This window comes from Camelus dromedarius, chromosome 13 (assembly GCF_036321535.1).
Source record: "Camelus dromedarius isolate mCamDro1 chromosome 13, mCamDro1.pat, whole genome shotgun sequence".
In the NCBI taxonomy this organism is placed as follows: domain Eukaryota; kingdom Metazoa; phylum Chordata; class Mammalia; order Artiodactyla; family Camelidae; genus Camelus; species Camelus dromedarius.
Window position 1 is genome coordinate 10,335,278 of NC_087448.1, and position 23,268 is coordinate 10,358,545.

The 23,268-nt window shown below is 52.5% G+C and overlaps 1 protein-coding gene across 5 annotated transcripts in view; it reads right to left on the minus strand.

Annotated features, from left to right (window-relative positions):
• Window positions 1-701: 701 nt before the first annotated feature.
• The window catches only part of FARP1 (FERM, ARH/RhoGEF and pleckstrin domain protein 1), a 277,276-nt gene continuing 254,709 nt past the window's right edge, over window positions 702-23,268 (minus strand). For 4 of the 5 annotated variants that reach the window (XM_064493014.1, XM_031466240.2, XM_031466236.2 and 1 more), the window contains exons 17-27: window positions 21,789-21,870; window positions 16,224-16,461; window positions 13,880-14,010; window positions 9,690-9,758; window positions 9,346-9,435; window positions 8,592-8,674; window positions 8,394-8,506; window positions 7,811-8,001; window positions 3,585-3,692; window positions 3,094-3,245; window positions 702-2,181 (exon numbers count right to left, since the gene is read on the minus strand). In XM_064493014.1, coding sequence (XP_064349084.1) covers window positions 2,100-2,181; window positions 3,094-3,245; window positions 3,585-3,692; window positions 7,811-8,001; window positions 8,394-8,506; window positions 8,592-8,674; window positions 9,346-9,435; window positions 9,690-9,758; window positions 13,880-14,010; window positions 16,224-16,461; window positions 21,789-21,870 — 1,339 coding nt within the window. In that variant the 3' untranslated portion in view covers window positions 702-2,099. The remainder of the gene's footprint in view (window positions 2,182-3,093; window positions 3,246-3,584; window positions 3,693-7,810; window positions 8,002-8,393; window positions 8,507-8,591; window positions 8,675-9,345; window positions 9,436-9,689; window positions 9,759-13,879; window positions 14,011-16,223; window positions 16,462-21,788; window positions 21,871-23,268) is intronic. The other variant, XM_064493015.1, reaches the window with a different exon arrangement.

The window sequence follows — 23,268 nt, forward strand, 5'->3', positions numbered from 1 at the left end:
CGCCACATGAGGACACAGAGAGAAGATGGCCGTCTATGAACGAGGAAGTGGACCCTCACCAGACACTGAATCTGCCACCCTGATCTTGGACTTCCCAAACTGTGAGAGAAATTGGTTGTTTATAAGTCACCCAATCGATGGTATTTTTGTTACAGCAGCCTGCATGGACTGAGACAGGGTATCTCTAAAACTCCCTGTGTTTCTGGCAGCTTGGTCTACATTACCCACATGATTTGGACTTAGGTTTTCTTTGAAGTTGCAGGGGAACACGGGTGTGAGTCACGGACGGGAGCAGCAGATGGGGTCTTGTAGTAAGTTGTGTGACAGGTGTGACTTCTGCAGGGAGAATTTGATTTTGCCATTTCAGCTGTTTGGGGACTGGGGACAGATGCTTCCCAGCCCCAGGGCTCTGGCCCCCAGGTGTGGGAGGAGCCTCAGGGCCCTTTTCAGAAAGCAGAGGGAGCCCCTCGCTGCCCACTGGGCTCTCCCCTTGTCTTCTGTCCCCTTGGACGGTCAGCCTCCTAGTTCTGCTTCCCCAGGCTGAAGCAGCAGGGGAACTAAAATGCAAGTTTCCCAGACACGTTGTCGGTCTCCCTGAGCAGCTGCTTCTGTTCTTTGACACTCGCCCAGCAGTGACCAGCCCACCGCCCCTCCCTGACGCACCCGCATTAGATGCGATTAAAGACAAGAGACAAGGTTGGTGGTTTTGCCTTAAAACTTCAATATGCTGGATTGTGGCGTGAGGTATTTTTATTCCCTTTTGTTAGTACGTAGAACCATCTGGTACATATTGTAAGGCAAATGATTAACACATCTCAAGCTACTCATCCATTTGTGTATTGCCGTTTCCACGTGTGCCGGTCACGGCTCCACAGTCGGGGTTGCCCTGTGTGTCTCGGGGAAGGGAAGTGTGGTGGTGGGGGTCACCCCCTCTGGGGTCTGCATCAGAAAGGGCTTAACAAAACGCAGGGACCAGCAGCCACCCACTCCCCACAGAGAAGAGGCAAATGGATTTTGACTGGCAGGCCCAGCGGTTACTGGACCCTGTTCCCTGTGTTGTCCGACTATTAAGGATGTGCAGTGTCCTACGGTCCATACCCCAGGTCCGGGGGAATGAGTATAAGGAGAAAAGAACAGTTCTGGAGATGGGCACGGTATCTACCACTATGGAGGGTGCAGTTCCAAACCACAGTCACGGGAGCTCGAGGGAAGGGGACGGGAGCCGGAGGACGACGCCCCATTGTGCAGCTGCGGCCGTTGGAGGCTCCCAGACCCGCGTGGACGTCACAGCTCACAAACGGCCGGTCACTGACACAGAGGTGCTCATGAAACAGACAGCAAAACAGCACAGCTACTACCTTCACCGGACACACCACGCACAGTACACTGATAGTCCCGAGGGTGCGCCGGCCGCCTACCTCCCATGACAGGAAGCCAGCCCGCTACAGCTTGTAAATAGTCATCACACAATTTGGTCAACTTGTGCCAAGCAGCAGGTCTGGGAACCAGCGTTTCACCGGAGCACAAGCCCCGAGTGGAATGTGGGGTCCTGCAAATTGCTTGTTAATCAAAGATGTAAACCTTACTAACGTTCTATCATTTATAAAAGTAGAAAGATTGGGAAGAAAAACACGAAATCTGAAAATGATCTCATTTGCTTAAGACTGTGCCACGTGTATCACAAACACTGGAAAATCCATTTTTTTAAAATGCAGCAGCCTAGAAATCAAAAGTTTATCTTCTAAGAAAAAGAGCACTTGCCCTGTCTTTCGGTTGAATGGATGTGTTGACACTGCTTTTAAGGTGCAGTTGGGGAGGGGAAAATGTCATTTGGCACTCTACTAATGACAGTGTTTTAATACTGGCACAAGCTCAAGACAGCCCACCCAGAGAATGACGGCTGAGGTCCCATTCAGATGAGAGATTAACAGCTGAAAAGACAAGGTGAAAAACGGCTCTGCAGAGACAGATGAGAGTTGCTGGGAAACCACGTTTTTGTTTTCCAGACAGGTGTTAATTTTACTAGGCTTCATTAATACAGGAGGTTTCTTCCAGGAAAGGCGCCGCTGCCGGAACAAACCGACAAACGTGTCCTGCCATCAATACATGTGAGATTCTTTGTGACTCAGCACGTGGGCCCGGGAGGCAGAGCTGGTGGCACTTCGGATCACCTCCATCCACCTAAGTCAAGAACATGACGGTCAGGGACCACTGTTCAGAAACCCAGGTCCCTGAGAGTCCATTGCTTGTAGCCGCTTCCTGACACATGGTCCTGCCATTTCAGCACAAGAGACCTGAGAGGAACGCCCAGCACCCAAGTAAATGAAAGCAGGGGCCAAGGGTTCCTCCGGGTACATCAGAGGAATGCACTTTGAGAACCGCTGACCCGGCAGAAGTTCCGGGAGGGGGGTGCTGTTGGCAACTGAGCTATGTCCTTCTCAGGACCAGAGGGTGCAGCCCGCCCTGCTTTGTGGGAGCTCCATTTTATATACTTGAGCATTTGTAACCAGTGACTTTCAAATACCCTGGGGCCATCCAGAGACATTTCTGGTTATCACAACGGAGGGGGTACAGCTGGTGCCCCACCAGCAAAGCATGATCTGAGCCAGAATGTCAGTAGTGCTGGGTGGGCCCAGCTTCCTGCCTTCGTGGTGCTTAGAGCAGCACTTTTGAAATTCGCTAATGCCAGGCTCTTCCCCGGCAATGGCACGTGACCCTTGCTGCACCACGACAGGATCCCAGCTTCAGTAAACCCAGCCCTCAAGTTCAGCCTTCCCAGCTGTTTTCCAGCCTGGGTCGCATTTGAGAAGTGCTGTGCCCTGGGCTCACTTCGCACCAATGGAGCTGAGGGACCGCTGCTCTAGGGGTTGGGGGAGGTGTCCAACCTGGTTTCAAACCTTGGTGCTGTCCCCAGTGAACTAACTTCACTAATCTGTGCCAGCTCGGAACGGGCAGGGTTGGGGTGACAAGCCCATCCTGGTAGGCAGTAAAGACAGGGCGGGGCCCGACCCACTCACTCGCTTGGGAGAAAGCCTTTTGCCCAGAAGAGGAGTGTCCTTTTCCTGCAGGTGCCCTGTGCAGGGGGACAGTTACCTTTCGAACGTGTATTCACTTTCAGCCCTGAAGTAGTACACGTGGGACTTGAAGTGCAGCTTGAACACGTGGTCTTTGTGGATGTCCTCGGCCTCCGAGGGGACAGTCAGTGAGTATCCCAGCAGAGGCAGGCTGGCAAGGGGGTGATTGTCCTGGAAGGGGGCACAGGAGGGGGCGCTGAGTCTGGCTGCAACCTCCCGCCTGCAGCCACTCTGGGAGCCAAGGCCACCGGTGTGGGCCTGAATGCGGTAGTGGGCCTGCCGTGCTTCAGCCATAGGTGAATCCACCCCGCTCCCTGTCCCGCCAGCGGACACGCGGCCCCGCTCCCGGTGGAAACAGTTAGCCTTCACTTAGAGTGGAGGGTCCTGATGGCCGTGGCCCTCCACGCCTGGTGGGGCGGCTCAGGGGTGAAGGTCTTCCTCCTTCCAGAGGAAAGCTGTGGTGTGAGGGTGTGTGAGGGTCCGTGAGGCTCTCCCCCCCCGGGCATGCACCTGGTGTGACTTGTAGAAGAACAGGCAGAAGTTAGTGAACACCACCCACAGCTTCTGCCACCCATTGCTGTTCTTGAATTTCCTCAGCAGGTTCCCCGACAGCTGATTCTGCAAGACAAGCAGGCAGGTGAGGAGCACAAGTGGAGAACCTGGTCACAGTCCTGGGGGCCCTCGGTGGCATTGCTGGGCAGCCCCCCTGCACTAGGCCCCCAGGCCGGGGGTCTGAGAACAGGCTTCCTGAGAGTGACTGAGATGCCTTTCTTCCCGGTAAGGGGAGAAGCCCCTGGGAAGTGGACTGAGGGGAGCTGCTTTGACTTTTGTCACCGGTTATGGGTTCAGTTACAGTCCCTGAAAGATACCTTGAAGTCCCAACCCCCTAGTGCCTCAGAATGTGACTGTGTTTGGAGACGGGGGTCATCACACGTGTAACTGGTGAGGAGGCCATGCTGGAGGGAGAGAGGCCAGTCATCCCCTATGACTAATGCGCTTGTATGAAAAAAGAGGAGGGAGAGAGATGTTGGAGGCACACGGCGGTGAATGTAGCTACAAGCCCCAAAACAAGGCAGCTGCCTTCCACGCAGGTTTCAGAGGGAGCTTGGCCCTCCTGCCACCTTGATTTCTGGACTTCTGCCCTCCTGAATAGCGAGACAAATGGTTCAGGTCTCCAAGGGAAAGGGTCCATTACCCTCAACTACATGCCCTCCTGAGCCCTGTGCCAGCAGCTCCCAACTGCCACCTAGTGGCCACAGCTGGAACACTGGATGTCCGCGCGGTACTTCCAGACTATCCTCTCCCCTGCACCAAAGGGACCTCATCCAGGAGAGAATGCTGGTAGAAGCAGGCATTTTAGTTTAACTCCAGAGCTCCTGTGGGCTCCTGAGCGAGGATGCCCAGAGTGGAGTATGCATAGCCTTGCTGATGCTGTAAATTCCCCTCAGTGTCACCTCTCAGAGGACATGAAGACTCCTCCATGGCCTCGGCATGCCAGGAGCTCATTACCAGGAAGCCCCAAAGCAGAGAGAAATGGACGGTGGTGGTCACACAGCCTTGTGAGTGTAATTATTGCCACTAAATCGTTCACTTCAAAGTGGTTTAAACAGGCAAACCCACCACAATTAAAAATACATATCCCTGTGTCTACTCTGCCCCTTTGGGGCCTCTCCAGTAACTCATATTTACTCCAATAAGCTTTCTCAAGGAAGGCCCCCTCTGCCGGGAGTTGAGTTTGAAGGGCTCCAGCCTCGAGCTGCTCACGGTCCGATGGGGAGACTGGGGGCTGGTGGTGCTGCAGATGGAGTGCCCTGTTTTCTTGTGCCTTTCCAAGAGTGGCAGCTGGTGAGGTGAGTTCCAGCAGGGGACGGTGGCAGCCAGAGTTGGGGTTGATGTTTTTGCACCAACACACAAGACTGCGAGTCTAGTATGGTGGGAAGGCCAGTAGCACATCCTCCTTTCCTTTTACTTCATATTTTTACACCGATTCAAATACATTCCTCCAGATAGTCCAAAAAGCCTTTCTCTCAGATGCAGTTACCTCTGGAACAAGAGACAGTCCATCCCACAGTGTGGTTGACACAAGTTACCAATGAGTCAGGTTCCAGGCCAGTGTTCTTCCCAAGGCACGTTCACAAGGAGGCTCTTAACGCCAGCCTCCTTAAATGCTCCTGGAACATGCCAGGGTATAGACTCTAAGTCCTTCTGGCCTTGCCATCTTTAGAGACCAGTTGGTTCTTAATAATTGCATCCACTTGTCCTTCCTTGCTCCCCATTGTCCTAGCGGCCTCCAAAGTTGCCACCCTCACTGAACCCCTGCACCCCTGGGCTTCATTCCCATATCCACTTCAGTCTCCTACTCAGGTGCCATGGCCCCTGAGCTCTGCCCCCACCCCCTTTGTCAGCAGTGCTCTCAAGAACCTGAACCTTTTGTCTGTGTGGCTGACCCTTGGGTCAGTCCCCAACCTGGACTAGTTCTCCATCTGCTGCCTGGACAGGGGAGGTCAGCAGCCCCCCTCACCTGGACTGCCTTCTTGGAGGATGGCCTTTGCTCTTCCCTCTGCTTGGTTCCCAGCTGCTCCATCCCTACTGTGGACGGACTTATGTCCCACTCCAAAAGATATATTCAAGTCCAGAGTACCTGTGAATGCCTTATTTAGAAACAGGGTCTCTGCAGATGTCATCAAGTTAAGATGAGGTCATACTTGAGCAGGGTAGGTCCCAATCCCAATGACGGGCATCCTCATAGGAAGAGGACTTTCTAACAGATACACAGGGAGGTGGAGGCAGAGACTGGAGTGATGTGTCCACAAGCTGAGGGAAGGCTGAGCATGGCAGAAGCCAGGAGAGGCCTGCGACAGATCTTTGTTCATGGCCTCCAGAGGGAGCCAACCCTGCCTCCACCTTGACCTTGGACTTAAGGCCTCCAGCCCTGTGAATTTCTATTGTTAAGCAGTTGGTGAGACTGTTAGAGCAGCCACAGGAACCAAGAGCCCTCACGTCGGCTGTGCGCCCAGCATGCCCTGCCTGGCCCAGGAACTTTCTGTGGAGGCCAGCTCAGCTCCACCCTGCCCCCAATCATCCCCATTACAGAGACAGAACGGTTATGTCTGTCATTGCCATCTTCAGACCACACGTGCCCAGGGGGTCGCTCTGCTGCGTGGCAGCTCTCAGCAAACTTCCTCAAAGGGCCACACACAGCAAATAGTTTAGGTTTTTTGGGCTAAGAAGTAAAATCAGATACTTGTAGCAACCATTCAAAAAAGGGAAACCCCGTTCTTAGTGGACGGGCCGTAACCAGTCTGGGCAGGCAGGATTTGACCTGTAGGCCACAGTGTGCGGGCCGGTCCCTGACACTCAGCTGACCCACCCCGACCAGAGGCTCCCCTGTGCCAGCCTGTCCGCCCAAAGAGCCGGGCTCGAGAAGCTGTGTCTGGGCCGCATTCTTGAAGGGCCTGCACGATGGTTTTAAGCCCACCAAACTCCCACACCTTGCCCTGCCCCCTGGCTTCCCTGGGCTCAACTGGACAGAACAGCTCTGATTAGGTTTTTTGGGGGGGGGGGCATCAGATGGTCACTGCTTCTTCCCTGCTCCCTCTTGCTGGAAAGATCCCCTGACACCTTGAGACTTATGGCCTCCCTGGAAGGAATCTCCAGTTGGCCAACTTTACCAATGGATGCAGTAGAAGTGTGAAGGGAGGGAGACTCTGAGGACAGTGAGCCCCTAGGGGAGAGAAAGTCCACCCCTGCTGGGGATGGAAGAGAGGGAAGGTTCATGGCAAGCGGAGCCCCACCAACGTGGCAGGGACACAGCCCCTGAGGATAAAGATGTTTTCAGGAGGAAGCAGGGGTTTCAGATTATTATCTGCAGCAGGGAAACTCAACAAAAGCAGTTCCGTGGAACGATGAAGGTCACTTCCAGAGAAGCAGCTCAGAGAATCCCGATCGAAAACGAAACTGGCCTGTTTCCAAGACTGCTGGTTCAAAAAGCAAACAAACTACTGTTCTTGGCTCCCAGTCTCTTACATGACATTTCTGGGGCCAGGCATATTCAGGAATTCGAACGCTTCAGAAAGATAATCCTGTGCCTGCACTCTGTCACCCCAGGTAGAGGGGTCTGGGGCCACAGCCCAGAATCAAACACAGTGATTCTGTACTAAAACACGACACTCACAGAACCAACTGACAGCCCCCTGACTGGTCAGGTCACATTCTGCTGCCAATGAGATATGAAGAGAACTTTGTGGTTTTAGAGCTTTCTGAGCTGGGCATGTTCGGAAAGGGAAGGGATTATGGACCTGGACTGGAGGCCGCTTAGGGGATGGGGAAAGTTCACAGTGGCGATATGGGGGAAAGCCAATCAAAGCCAACTCTGAGGGAACTCCCAGAGCCAGCTTCTCGCAGGTTCTCCCATGACCCAGATCCCCTGTGGACCTGGCTGGCACCAACTTTCAGACCACACCGCCTCCTGGCACCCGATTCCAGGGGCTGCTCCAGGGCGTGGTAAGCACAGCACCTGGGTGGTCCGTCCAGAATTCTCTGCGCGGACACCCAGAGACAGCCTCTACTCTAAGGCTGACTCCACCAGAGAAGAGGACATGGGGGAGATGGCCCGGAGAACGAGAGAAAACAACATAGGCAGCCTGGGGCCAGATGGAGGCCAGAAACGGTGGACCTTGTGTTCCCAGAAGGTCCAGGCCAGCTCATCAGCCGCGCATGCTCGGGTCTCGCCCTACCTCCACGGCCACGCTGAAGTCCACCATGGAGACGCTGGTGTTGCGGTGCCAGCACACGTGCACCATGGTGTTGCCGCGGTGCGGGGCCTGGCGCTCCAGCGAGGTGCGTGAGGCGCTGAGGTCATCCTCCGACTCCTGGTCGCCCGCCGCCTCCTCGGGGGACTCTGCGGCAAGAGGCAGCACTGCCATCTCTGCGTGCCAGAAGAAGGGCCCTTTTCCTACCTGCTCCCCGGAGCCGAATGGGAAGTTGGGGAACCCCAGGTACCCACTGAGCAGGAAGTCACACTCACAGCCGAGGGCTTGGCCAGGGCTCCCCTAACAGCCTTCTCCCCCTGGACGCCAACACGTGGCAGTGCTGGCCCAGAAACCAGGATTCCCCCACTCTCTCATACTGTTTTAAGGCTTTTTAAAAAATAAACTTAGAAAAAGTAACTTCCTTGATTTTTAGCTTAAAACACAAACTTAGACCACAGATCGGGGTGCACTGGGAAAAGTGATTTTCAACGCAATAGGATCCCCTTCGACAGCCAGAGTGATCCGTCTCCTCCTGGCTAATCCCTGGGCTTGTGCGGGGCACACTTACTGTTGTCAGGGGGGCTGCTGGCCAGGAACTCGGGGGCGGGGCCGCTGCTCTTCTCTGCCAAGTCAATGGCCATCTGTATGTCCTCCACCCACTTTTCCATCTCCGACCGAGAACTGAGGAGAGAGGATGGTCAGGTTTTCAGGGCACAGCAGCTGGGGTGTGGGGTACCGAGGTAGACGGGCAGGCTTCCTGAGTTACCTGGCAGCCACGATGATGGACTGGCGCTGGCCCCGCAGGGTGAGGCAGTGGGGCACGCCCCACTCGTCTTCACTTTCCTCGATCTGTGGGGCGAGTGTTCGTAACATTACTGCCAAGCAGGGAGCAGGACACTCAGTGTGTTTTCAAACGTTCACCCAACTGGTTACAGGTCGGAGGAACCCCATTAGAAAATTCCCAATTGGAAGGTGAAGGTAAGGTCAAAGTGCATTGAAGTTTTTTGGCTGAGCCGTAAACTTCCCTCTAGCCGACCACCGAGGAGAGTGGGGATAATCCAGGCAAATAATCCCGTGCGCACTGGTGCCCCATCTGTCTCTGCCACCCAAGGGCTGCAGAAGACGGAGATCCGTCCACTGGACATGCTGGGAGAAGGACAGGCAGCTTCCTGGTCTTTACTGCACAGGAATGGTGAGGATGGCCCCTCAGGGCCCTGGGGCCAGGCCCCCGGCAGTGAGAGGCAAGTTCACGCCACGTGGCCACAGCAGCTTGCCTCTTCACTAGGTTCTAGAAGGAACATCGCTGTGTATCCCACATGCAGAAGGAGGGCTGACGTCCCAGAGACCCTCTAAGGGCCCTAATTTGGCCCAGGTTTCTCATGGTGCCTGTGATGTTCTCATTTCCTTGTCAAGTCCCTCTTTTCCTTCCTCGTGTCATGGTCACTGGCTCTTGCCTCCTTTAGCCAGGTCTGTACCCTGGAGGCACAGGCCCCAGTCCCGAGCCCAGGACGCATACTCACGGTCATGCCATAGAGTGGGAGCTGCCCGTGAACTTTAAACTGATTTGAAGCTGTCAGCCCTCTGCTCGTGTACAGCAAGACGTCGTTGAACTGGAACAACAAGGACAAGTGCGGCTGAGATGAAAGGGCCCCGTTTGAAATGCACAAGTGCAGAAACTACGTTTTCAAAATCCCATGTGAGACAGTCCGTGGACCTCAGCAACTCCAGCCTGAGCAGCCCTGGCTGCTTATCCTGCTGCCCGGGTCCCCTCTCTGGGGTGGTGGAGGCCTAGCCCCATGCCCCGTGCTGGTTCCACAGCCCCAGTCACTGATTGTGGTGATGACAAACAGCTCTCACCACTTACCAGGAAGAACATGCGCTGCTGGAGCCCCTTCCCGGAGAGCTTGCTCAGGCTGCCCAGGCGGATGAACTCCTGCAGGGAAGAGAGACCCATGAGCTGGCAGGGGGCCTGTGACCCCTCTGCCACGCGGAGACTCAGCTCTGTGCGGGATGCCTGCGCACACCGTGGTCCCTTTCCCACTAAAAACCACAGCGACCATAGCTCCAGTTTACTGAATGCTGTGCCATGCCCTCTCTAAGCTCGTGTCCTTCCCTGCCACCTGCAAGGCAGGGGCCACCTTCGGCTCCACTGCCAGAGAGGAAGCTGGCAGTCAGAGGTCCAATGGCCCAGGCGGTGGGGCTGGGTCACACTCGGGCTTATGCTTAACCCTCAGGCCCTGTGCATTGCTGGCTGCGAGGAGGCGATAAGGACCCCCAACAGATACAAAGTGGCAGCAGGGGATGGGGAGGACGGGCCCCAGGAGAGAATTGAACAGAAGAATTTTCTCCATGACTTATAATCTGGTTCTCAAAAACGAGTAGCTGTGTTCCAGAATTAAAGAACCAGAAGCAAATGTGTCTGAAGAGCTCTTCCTTCTGACTGTACACTCTTGAGGGCAAGGACCATTTGGGGGCACTTAAAAAGAAAAACCCACAAGACTATCATTTAAAAAATTGTGGCAAAATACATATAAAACTTAGACTGCATGACGTTCAGTGCGTTCCCAGTGCGCACTCATCCCTACCACCTAAGTGCAGAATTTGTCCTCATCCACAAGGAAATCCGTGCCCGTGAAGCGGTCACTCCCATTTCCCCTCCCCCAGCACCTGTCAGCCACCAATCTGTCTTACGTCTCTATGGATTTAGCTAGTCTGAGTATTTCAGAGAAGTCACACATGTAATACGTGGCCTTTCGTGACTGGCTTATTTCACTGAGCAGTCAGTTCATCCACACTGTAGTGTCTGTCAGAACGTCCTTCCTGTGGCTGAGTGGTCCGTGGCACAGGCAGACCACACTGTCCTCCCACCTAGTGATGGACACGGGTGTTGTCTCCCCTTCTGGCTCCTGTGCTGCTCTAGATGTTCATGTGCAAGTTTCTGTTTGACACCTATTTTCTGTTCTGGGTACAGAGTGGGATTGCTGGGTCATATGGAAGTTCTGTGGTTAACGTATAAAGGGACTGCCCAACTATGTTTCCCCAGAGCTGCTTTTAAAACACAGCTGCAAGTTCTTTGACTGTCTTTCCATAGCGGCCAGTCTCTGTCCCCTTCCCTAGATGTAGGTGGACTGGTGACCGATTTGACGGAGTATGGAAGTGACGCTATGTGACCTTGACGACTAGGTCATAAAGCTACACGGAGCCTCTGCTTTGTCCAAGGGAACACGTGCCTGGGAACCCTGAGCTGCACGTAAGCAGCGAGACCCCCTTGAGCCCAGGCTCAGGAGGCCCCTCGTGTGCTCTCATACGTGGTCCCCAACGAGCCCAGCCTCCAGCTGACCCTCTGCCACTGCCACTTGGAGCAGAAGAATCCCCGGGCTGAGCCCTGCCCCATTCCTGACCCTCAAAACCATGACATACTCAAAGGTTGTTTTCAGCCACTAAGACCTTGGGTAGTTTGTTACGTGCCGGTAGGTCCCTGAACACCTGCCACAGGTTCCCTGTGCCCATGGCAGCTCACGAGCCAAGAAGAGGGACTCATCCAGTTCATTTTGATTCTGTAGACTTTCTGCACAGCCTGACTCGACTCTTCCTTTGGTCCTTTATGAAATGGCGATCAAAGACTATATCTGCTAGTGATTTAACTAACATATTTTGGAGTTCAGCAAATTGATAGAAATCGAATACTCGCTGGTCCATGGGATGGATGCTAAACAGACAGTAACAATTTGGTGTGAAAAGATGGCGTCTGAGGGCCTGCCTTCATCCCAGTAGGGGGTCTGGGACGAAGAGGGGTGACCTTAAGGTGCCGTCACTCCTGTTCCCAGCCCACACAGCTGATGTTACACATGTGCTGTCTTAACGGATCTTAGGGACGTGGGGTGGGGAGGACAGCTGGCATGAGTCACTCACTGCAAAAGGTCAGGTGGGCTCAGCCCGAGGGGCAGGGGCCTCCCCAGAAGGGCGAAGGGTTTGGATCAATGTCTGAGGGCTGGAGACAGACATGTCTCTTGCTCAGAATGGTATTTCTGTTTCTGTTTTGTTTTTTAAGAAAAACATGAAACGGGAGAACACGAAAAGGCCCCTGATGTCCTTAAGCTCAGGCTGCTTCCTTCTGGAAGGAAGTGCAGTGTCCAGGCCTCTGAGTTTTAATCAAGCGGACCCCAACTACCCTCGGGGAACAGGTCTCAGGCACAGAGCTCCGAGGACGGAAGACCACAGCATGGGGCCTGGCTCAGGCCAGGGTGTGCTGGGGCCTTCTGCCTGGCAGGGTGACTCCAGCTCAGTCCGCCCGCAGGGTAACCCCGAGGGCCATGGCGTTACGGCTGGGAGCTATGGTAGGAACTGGACTGCAGGGAGCTCTGACATCATCTGCTAGCCTTTCTGTCTCAATCTTTCAGATTCCACAAGGAGGTAAATCTCTCAGAGCCGTCTTACCGCTCATTGGGTTATTCGGTCATTGAAATGAAAGCAACTCAATTAGCTGCGGCGTGCGGCATCTTAGAACTTGCCCCTCTGCGGGCCGCAGTCCCTCCTTCCCATTTCCTTCAGGGCTGCCTTGAAACCGTGAAGGGCCATCAGGCAGGTTGACAAAAGAATACAGAGATAAGGCGGGTCTGCGGTGCATAACCAGCACCCCGGTTCAACTTGAAATTGAACCCAGGGCCACCTACTCCAATCCACTGGTCTTTTCATAGCCCCATGGAAACTATGCCTCAGGGTAAGCAGTTCTTCACAAATGCTCTGTTTGCCACATGGCATAATGTGCTAAATATTTTATAACATCCAAAGTTAAGGGAAAATTCCACTGATTCCACAAAGCTTGACTAAGGGCCCCATGTGGACGGGTCAGCGTGACTGTTACGGGCTGAGGCCTGGCAGAATCTGCTCCCCGGCAGAGCTGAAGTAAATCCCAGCTTTAATTTCCACCTGGCACTGACCTTGTAACCCTTCTGACAAGCCTGGATAGCCGGTATTCTGGTCAGTTTTGTAATTAGGCTTCCCAACAGAAACACCCAAATATCCAGAAGATGAAGGACGTTGCTGCATCTTCCCTGAGTTACACAGGGTGAAAGTTTCCAGGGAGGCGACCTGTCAGCTATGACTAGAAGCCCCGGACAACTGGATGCTGGTCTGAAGACCAAGGAAGGTATGCGGCGGATCAAAGAGGCGGAAATTGCCTTCTGAACCAGGGTGAGGTGTCATTCAAGAAGAGGCACTACTGGAGAAAGAGCCCACAAAGAGATTCGATGAGACGCAGCAACCGACTCGTATTTTTAATTCCTGGGCAGTGACTGCTTCCTAGGGTGAGACCTGGAGAAAGGCAGGTTACCTTCGATTTTTAAAATGCTCACGGGGGTGGGAGAAGTATATAGCTCAGTGGTAGAGCACATGCTTAGCACACATGAGGTCCTGGGTTCAATCCCCAGGACCTCCATTAAAAAAAAAAAAAACTACAAACAAAACCATAAAATGCCTGTTGGCCTGGAGGGAGCACATCTGGCAGCCAGGCTTCCTTAACTGTGAATCACCTACATGTCATGAAGGATGCCCGGGAGGTGAGGTCAGTAAGAAGTGGGTGTGCCTCTCCCAGAATCGTGTTCTGGCTAAAATGGTATTTTAATTACTAAGAGAAAGTTGCGTCTTTAAAAAATACTCTTATTTACATGGAAATTGACAGCCTGCCTTCACACACACTGCTTTCTAGCACCATTTTACCCAATTCTGAAAAAAATGCTTTATCTTCCATTTTCATTTCCCTAAATTAAAAATAAGCAGTCTCAAATCCCCTCAGAAAATGGTGGGGGGAAAAGTAAATAAGCAAGTCAGCCAAGAAGGAGAAAAAGCAGAATATGAGGTCAAAGGGTGGACTTATCTCCTAACACAAGATTTTTAAACTGACACTGAAATGTTCAAGGCATTTTCCCAGCTGTCCCTTAGGAAGGAGGCTATTTTAACTCAGGATGTCCACATTTAAAAGGTTCCCATTTAAGTCACTTCAATGTTGCCTTTCTGGCTTTACCTCCAAAGCCTACAGAGAGCATGGCCACTTACCCTTCCTGGAATCACAAGATTGTCAACGCCAATCAAATCTTTCTTGAGTTCATGCAGCTTCTGGAAGTTCTCCATCTTAATCATCGTACCATGAAGCTGTGCAGCCATTTCCGTGATCTCCGCCAAAGCAGCTACGGAAGGAAACACAGAAAGTTCAGCATTAACGGCAGAAAAGGGTCGTTTCCCCCATCGTCTTTACGCTCAGTTCTGCAGGGTAAAATCCTCCCACAGCTGAACTGTCAGAAACCATCCTCTTCTAGAGAAAACACTGCTGTTTCTCAGCAACAGAAAGTGAGTGATTTACATTATGTATTGATTTGCTTTGCTTCAGTTTCCCCTGAACCATCTTGAAAAAGTTAATGCCCCCTGCCTGGCTCCGGGTGGACAGCCGTCCTTCAGTGAGAATCTCTTGTTGGTATCCAAGGGCAACAGTAGAGGAATAAAAGTGCCTAGAATTGGTTCCCAGGACAGAGATTTCTCTCTCCTCCCTGTTACCTGGGAAGGACAGAGCAGAGTGAGCACAGAAAGCAGCGAGACCACGGGAAAATCTAGGGCAAAGGAAGGGTCTTTCTGGCAAAAGGTCTGATAATGCAGCACCTTCGGGTAACGAACGTTCCAGCACACTCCAGTTCCTCCTTCTGCAGACATGTTTACCAAGATGGTTGCAAAGAACAACTGCAAACTCAATTCTCCACTGTGGGCACATCTCCCCTCTACCCAGGGGCATCCAATATGGAAAAGGAGCTAGTGCCCAGCTGGTACGAGTTTGGGTGGCACGCCAATCCACAGTAGCTGAGCATTTTGGTCAACTTGTCAAGGGAAAGCAAGAAACATCTGTCCATGGAACTGCGATCTTCAGGACCCTGAACACCCCCTCCCCCCGCACCTCCAGCCTGGCTGGGAGACACTCCTTTCTCCTGCTTCTCCTGGGGGTGCAAATGGAATGCCTCCAGCTTCTTATCACAGAGTGCTCCTTGTCTCAGCCAAAGTGACAAACCCAGAGCGTGCTCTGTCTTCAGACATGATCAGCTGACTTAGTCCAGTCAACAGTTTGGCAGGCAGGGAGGGGCACCAAGCCTGGAGGTTTAGGCACAGACAGAGCCTTAAAGGAGGAGGAGGACTGCACTGGGGAAAGGACCAGGAGCTGGTGGCCAGGAGTCCAAGCAGAAGGAACAGAATATGCCGAGACATGAGGCAGCAGGGCTTGTTTTAAAGACTGCCGTCTAAAGCAAACCAAAATCCCATCATGATGCATTTCTGTTCTCCTTCCATAACTGCCAACGTCTTAATTGTTTTGCCAAATCTTCTGGGTGGTTTTTCTAAAAACAAAGATTAAGTGTACGGTACTTTAGGCAAGAGACAGGCCTTGACATACTAACAGGTGTGCGACTTCATGTAATCTGTCGAGCCACCTGCGGAGGGCGCACTCTGCGCACAGACGAGCTGGAGAATGTAGGGGCCCCAGCAACAGGCCTCAGGCCTGGCCTTCGAGGGACCTGCAGTCCAGGCCGGGGAGCTCAAACATCAGAAGACCACATACAACACAAGACTGATGACACAGGTCAGAAAGACAACACGAGGCACAGTGGGGAAAGCATGGTCTGGAATGCCAGCTCATATTTGCCAACACTCCCAAGTCCTTTACCCACTCTGAGCCTCAGTTTTCTTATCTGTAAGATGGGCTAACAACACTCATGGGGTTGTTAAAGGAGTAACAAAGCATTTAGGTAAGTAAGATGCCTGGCAGAGTACCTGGCCCAGGTGCTGAGCGAGGGACAGAGGGTAATAGTATCAGGAGCCAGGAGGATAAAGATTGTCAAGAACACTGGTTCATGTTACAAGTCAATTACTTTCCCGCTGTGTGACTCTGGGCAGATTCCTTAACCTCTCTGGTTTCAGCAGCCCCCATATGTAAAATGAGCTCACTCCTGTCTTGTCGGCTTCTGAAGACTGAGAGCTAATACAGGTGAAGTGCTTGTGGTGGTGACCTTACAAACGCCCCACAGCAATGAGCGGTAGTACTTGTTACAAGTCATTTTCCAAGGCCTGTCCAAGGGGGCAGTGATGAGGTTCCACTGTGTGGGTAGAGGAAAGCTTCCTGGAGGGGGCTGACTCTAAGTGGAGCTTCTCCAGGGTTCTTGGCCCTAAACCATTCAGGATGGAAGGAGAAAATGCATGCGAGAGGGGATGGAAAAGAGAAGCCGTCACGATCATCACTGCTTTCTTTATGGGAACGAGCAAGAGAAAACAGAAACTACTGGACCAGGTCCTAAAAAGTATCGGCCCCGGGTCATTATGGAACCTGGGGACACAGTATCCCCGCGCCGCCCCGAAGGACGCTCACCGCGGCAGTCCCGGAAGTCTGCGTGGCTGGGCGGGTGGTGCTTGCACAGCCGCTCCAGGACCTGCTTGTAGTGCATGAGCCGGTGCAGCGGGCGCAGGAGGAAGGTGTTGAGCGGCAGGTAGCACACCTTCTGCAGCTCGAAGTCTCTGCACAAGCTCTCCAGCCGCCGGGAGCCCCTGATGCTGGTCTCCAGCGCCTCCAAAGCTTCGCTGTGCTTCCACAGATGAGCTGCCAGTTGCTGGTGGGCAGAAGACAGGGGAGGGGGCGAGGAGGGGGAGGGGGCGAGGGGGAGGAGAGTCCCACTCAACCACGTGGTCCACCCAGCCTGACTCTCAGAAGTAAAGCTCCCCTTTGCATGCATTACTTCATCCCATTTATTTAATTTGAAGTTTAATATTTCACAAATTAAATTCTCAGGACGAAATCAAAAGCTCTTAATGCGCTGAGCAGTTTAAAATAACGCAGGGATTATAAGATACTAGAGATGTATGCATAACATTAGACATGTAAGTGTTCTTTTAAAAAGGAGGCTGGCAAAACTGTGGGGAAACAAATGAATGGGAGCTCCTTCAGGGGGCTTGGGGTTTTCTCCTAAATGTCAAAAAGTGACAAATTAGGCCAGGGCCACTCAATAAACATCACATAGTTAAAAAGTACATATTTCTGCTCAACTCCCCCACTCTGCTCATATAATGACCGAGCATCTGCCATGAACCACCTGCAGGACTCTGGGGAGCGGACGGGACGAAGACTCCATCCATCTCTACCGGGCTCTGACCAAGGTCCTCTGCTTGAGCAAACTTCCACCAGGCTCCTGAACTCTCTCCCAGACCCATCGTGCACTTCCCCATACAACCCAGTTTTAGTGAGAACCCTGCCAAGTCACTTCACCAGAACCTCCCACCCTGGATATCTGTTTACTCTCGACATTGGGGTCTGCACCCCCAACCACCCCCAGGGGATGTCTCAGCACCTGGCTCGTCTTCAGCAAAGCATCCTGTTAAGTCGGCTCAGCCAGAATCCCCCCTCACCTGTGACGTCCCCTCACAGTAATTTTCCATCCTTGGGCCCTGCCCTGTCCTTGGCTGTAGATTCCCACTGGCTGCGGCTGCACTTGGAGTTGAGCCCAGTCTCTCCCCCACTGTAAAATGCCCTGTGGCATCCCCACACCTACTGTGATGGTCCTGAATGAAGTGTGCTCTGCCACCTGTAACAAGTGTTGTTGCAGATCTTTCTCCTTTAACGGGGTGGTGGAGACAGATGCGGGGTAAGAAGTTTGGTGACAGAGCATTTGAGAAGGAATTCATCCCTCACAACAGCTGTGGTCCTCAAGTGTTACATGGTCACATCCCAGAAGTGGGCTCACTGCGTGCAGCCGACTCCCTTGTCTGGACTCCCAAGTCCAGCAATCTCCACCCCCAGGCTCATAAAGAGCTGGAAATGCAGTGAGTCCAGACACCAAGCCCACAACCCCTGCTCAACTGCAGCTGCCTGTGATTCACTAACCCCAGGCTGGTTCTGCCACCAGCCCGTTCCTCAGGACAGGAAAACCTGGAGATGACTCCAGATGCCCTCATTTTTTAAATCCTTCACCAAGTCCTACCAGTTTGACCTCCTAAAAACAGCAAGCCTGCTCCTGTTTTCACCCCACGGTCACTGCCCTCGTTTCGGCCACTGAAGTGGTGTCTGAATCGGGGTCTCTGCCTGCACACCTGACCCCTGACTTTGGCGTCTGTCAGAACTTCCATCAATTGCAGTTGAGCACGTCACCTCTTGCTTGGACTGGGACAAGAACTCCCACCATGTCAGGACAACCTGCAGGGTCTCAGGGCACACGGAGCCCTCATCGTGTAAACCCTCCGCCCCTCCATCATCACCTCTTACCACTCAGCGGGCCACCTGCTTAACCAACTGCAATCGAATGTGCCAGGCCCTCGTGCCCAGAGCCTCCGCACAGGAGACGCCCGTTCCGAGACACCCCCTAAGCCCCGGCCCACGTTCAGGGTCAGCTCTAGCCCTTCCCTGAACTTGGTGCCTCCTCTTCCTCCTGTACTTCCGCTGCATTTGTCCATCTTAACCCTTATCACATGGTCTCCCTGTCGAGTTTCTTTTGTGACCTATTTTTTGAAATATGGTTTCATAGAAAGTTGCAAAGACAGGTAGAGGGGGTTCTAGGCACCCTTCACCCGGCCTCCCCTAATGCTCACATCTTGTCTAACTAACAGCCCACCATCACAGCCAGGGAACTGACACTGGGACAATCCAGTTTATTTGGATTCCGCCACTCATACATGCCCTCGCTTGTGTGTGTGTGTGTGTGTGTGCGCGCGCGCGCGCATGTGTTAGCTCTGTGCATGTTTTCACATGTGCAGTCTGTCCTGTCCTACATTCTCAGGGCCTGAGACACACAGTAGGTCTCCACAGATGCCTGCTGGCTGCACGTGTTAAATGAACAAATGAACCAATGCCTGCTCCCCACCGAGGCAGGGGTCTTGTCAAGCCCTGAGTGCCTGGAGAGGTGAGTTCAAGGCTGTCAGAATGCAGAGTAGAATGTGAATGGTGGGGGTGGTAAGGGCTCTGGAAAGATCGTCAAGGGAAGGCTTTCTTTGTCATGTTTAGCGTTTGGACTGCATTCTCTAAACCACAGAGAGACAAGGACAGTTTTGAGCCTAGTCAGTCTGGCTGTGATACAAATGGTGGCTGATGTGTGGTTGGGAGGCAGCTGGGTGAGTCATCGTGGACAGAGAGAACTGAGACCCAGAGGGAATAAAGTGGTAGGAGTTTAAGAAGGAGAAGAGGCAGGACCTGGAGGCTTCAGGAGACAGGGCCCAGGAGTGAAGGTCACAGCCTGGACAGCTGGTGAAGGGTCAAGACGAAAGGCAATGGTGCCCTTTGCTTGTGCGGAGTCTGGAATGCCTTTGGGCACCTGGGCAGATGTTTCCAGTTGGAAGTTCACAGCCCGGGCTAGCGATCACGAGCAGGGTATCTCTGACTTTTGGGCAGGGTTTGGAGCCCCTGGCCCGGCTCCCTCAGTCCTGTGTGGAGGGTCTGGGAACAGCTGCAGGGGAATCCTTGCTGAGCCCCGCGCGCCGGTCAGTGCACGGTTCAGACGGGGAGACACTGCAAGCTGGATTTCACCCTAAGCATCTTGGATGAAAGTACTAACCAGGGCTTCTGCATCTCTAGAACCTTCTGCTGCGCCCCTCCACCCTTTACAAAAATTATTTAAAACTAATGATAACAACCACAATTAAAAAACAAAACAAAACACGTTTCTCCAAAAGGCTGCCAGTGACTCTGAGCCTCTCCGTCTGTTTTCATGCTGCTTGCCCAGAGCTCCACGCTGTAAATGCTCGTGGCATCGGCTCAGTAACCAAGACGCCAGCCCAGCAGAAGCAGCTGACTACATGCAAAAATGCCAACTCACTGGACGAGAGGAAGACTCGCCAGGGGTGGACATCAGGTGTATTCTAGGAGGTCTTGGGTGCTCGGGGAACAGGAGGGAGGATGCCTACTGCACGTCAGACCTCTGTGGGAGGGACACGAGAGCTGGGAGAGAGGACAATCTCAGGCTGTCCCTGAGGAGACAGGGAGCAAGCTGGCAGGTCTCCGCCACTGTCCCCCGAGGCCTGTGATGGCCCCCGCTCTGGTAATCTCAGGTGCAGGGAGCACCATCAAATAAGGTAAAAACAAAACTGGGTCAAGAAAAGGGGCACCACGTGGGAAAAGATGCTTCCTACGAGGAAAGTAACCGGGAAGAACACCAGTCACAGACACACGTTAGAGAGAGAAGACGCTTTTAGCAAGTGACAGAAGCCAGTCTGAAGGGGCTACACGCTGTGTGATTTCAACTGTATGACGTTCTGTAAAAGATGGCGGAGACAGTAAAAGATGAGTGGTTACCAGGAGCTGGGGGAGGGGAGGGATGAATGCATGGAGAGCAGGATGTTTTAGGGCAGTGACACCACCCTGTGTGATTGCCGTCACGGTGGGTCCAGGACATCATGCCCTTGGCAAAGCCCACAGAACGCAGGACATCAGGGGTGAGCCCTACTGCACCCTGTGGCTTTAGTTAATAACAATAACGTAGCGATATTGGTTCATCAGTTGTAACAAACCAACCACAGCAATGCAGGATGTCACTAACGGGAGACGGACACGTGGCGGGGTGCCAAGAATATGGGAACTCAGTGTGAGCTTTCTGCCCAATTTTTCTGTAAACCTAAAATGGCTCTAAAAATAAGATATATTAATAGGAAACACTAAGGAAAGTGAAAAGATGTCAGTTACCGTTACGTGTGAGTTTTGTAATCTACCTTACCTATGGCATTAAAAATACTGCAGTTGCGGAACACTGGAGATAACTCTTTGCTTTTTTTTTTTTTTTTTTTTTTTTTTTTTGCATAGGATTCTGCCATCCTGATGGCTTTTGGGGACTCTCTCTGATATCCCCCGAAGAGGGGGGGTGTTGCTTTCTGAACACCGTGTAAAAGTGAGCAGTAGGCTCAGGGTCTGTTAAATAATAACCTTGAACTTCGTTGAGAGAAACAGGAAATCCCTTGACTAGCTTCAGATCCTATGTCTTCTGTGTCCCCTGCCCCCTGCTCCACCCCGACTGTCCTCTCTCATGAGATACATCATTCTAAGGGGAACAAATTCAACACCAGTTAGATTCTTGGGAATTAATTCAAACCTCAACAGTAACTTTTACTCTACGGGTGCCTTAGATGTTCTAGGTGCTCAGCCAGTGCTGGGTGGATGTGGGTGGATGGACTGATGGATGGATGGCTGGGCGGACTGAAATGGTGGCATACAAGTGACCTGCCTTCTTTAGGGGGTTACAAGGTTGTTCTTAGTTATTAGTTAAGGTTATTAGGCAGGCTCTGGGCAGGAAGATTGCTTTAAAATGCAAATACAGGCTGTCTTCGTATTGAAAAGACAAATTGTGTGAATCAAAATAGTACATATTAAAGGAATTATTTATGGATTAAAATGAAAATGCAGAAATGAACATTTCAGATGGAAGAGCTGGGGCAGATTTCAAACATGAGGTGGAATCCTGAGCTCTCTGCGCGGACTTTCACTCTCCTGTACCATTGTCGATACTGCTGGATGGTTAAAAATACATTTACCTGATAAGCTGCTTCAAATCACAGAACTGACTGGAATTCCTACATAGCCCTGAATCCAACATTTTTTCACACTCACAAGAAGCCAAAAGAACGGACTGAAAGTGAAATGTTCAGTCAACCCACGTTTTGCCTATGTAATTTTTCAAAAGAGTCTTGAATGACTCAGACACAGAAAGTACCTGTTGTTTTGGTTACAACAGGGAGCTTGCGAAGAGGAAAAATGCTGACGGTGCTTACGCGGGGTGACTGGATTTTCCTTGATGCTGCCAAATAAAGTTATCTGGGCGGGGCAGAGAGCGTCCCCAGGGGCATGCTGCATGCAGACTGCCGAATCAGGTGTTCGTGGGAGGGGGACCGCGGCCACGGCCTCGGGCAGCCCCAGCGGCATGTCCCCCGGGGGGACCCCCACCCCCCAAGCCCCTGAGCAGCCCACCTTCATGTCCTGAATGTTCTTCAGCATGACGTCCCCGATTCTTTGGTAATCCCCTCTGAGGTGGGCATTCGAGCGGCCTTCCCTGAGAGCAGAGGGTTGGAGAGCAGAGCCTTAGCAGTGAACACACCACCGGACGGCATTCCCGCCCCTGATGACAAGGTATCAACGTTGATGCCTGCCTTTCCAACCACATTTAGACACCCCTCTGCGTGTCACAGAATGTCAGCGCCAGAAGGAGACTCTGAAGTGACCCCACTCCTTCTGCAAAGAATTCTGCTTTGAAAGACATTTTAAATTGGTCTCATTTTACTTTTTTTTTTTCTTTCCATCCACATTTGGGTGATTTTCTCAGTGTTAGAACAGCATGGAGATGACTTGCAGGAACAAGCTCCTGAAATCATTCCTTCTTACAGATCGGAACTAACAGACATTTTAAGAAGCAAGACTGAGCCTCAGAATCAAGGTGTCTGCTCCCAAGGGCCCTTAGTCTGAAGTGGACAAAGGGCTGTGTGAAGAGCCCCTAGGAAGAGAAACCTATCTGAGAAAGTACAAGAAACTCAGGCACAGAGAGGGGTGTGGGGAGAATGACCCGGAAGAGAGCGGGATGGGTGTCCCAGGTACGGAGATGGGTCGGGGTCCCCTAGACAAGGTGGGGGTAGGTGACCAAGATGTGGGCACTTTCAGCCGAGTATTTGGGTATATATTCCTATTTCTTCCGGCTCCTGGTTGTATCAGATGTTGATAATCCGGGGCTTAGACAGCAGTGAGAAAAATAATAGGATACTGGTAGCCAGCAGTGGCTGAGTACTGACCACAGTGCTGAGCGCATGGCAGGCATCACCTCACTCGATCCTCACGGCAGCCTTACGAGCAGGTACCACCATCACTCCCATGCTCACGACTGAGGCACCAAGAAACTAAGCAACTCGTCTCATGTCAGTGATCATGAGGCAGCGAGCCCAGGAGCCCGGTCTACACTCCTCTCACTTGGATACCTGTGCATATCTGCAAATCTACCTGCTGACAAGAAAAGAATTTCCCAGTGACGATTATAACATGATTTTCAACAATGAACCTGGCTACTGTCTTCAAACCAACCATTCAGGATAGTTAGAATTCTGCCAACTTAAAGGGAAAGGAATGGATTGGGGGGAAAAAAAAGGTAAAAATCTGGGCACAAGGCTTCCCGTCAGAGGTGAGGGGCGCTCAGAGTGGAATAAAACCCGAGGCCCCAGGGGGATGGGGTAGTGACGGACACTCCACAGATGCCCCACTCCAACACCTCCAGCACCGGGAGAAGTGACTCCCCTCTCGGCATTCGGAGCCTTCCACAACTGCTGGCTCCATCTCTGATTCATAAGGGATCCCAGGATGGGGAGAAGAGGGCAGAGAGACATGTATGAACTTGAAGAAACACATCAGGGGGTAGAAAAGTCAAGGGTGGGACAGACAAAAATGGGGTGGGGGAGCGGGAGGAGGC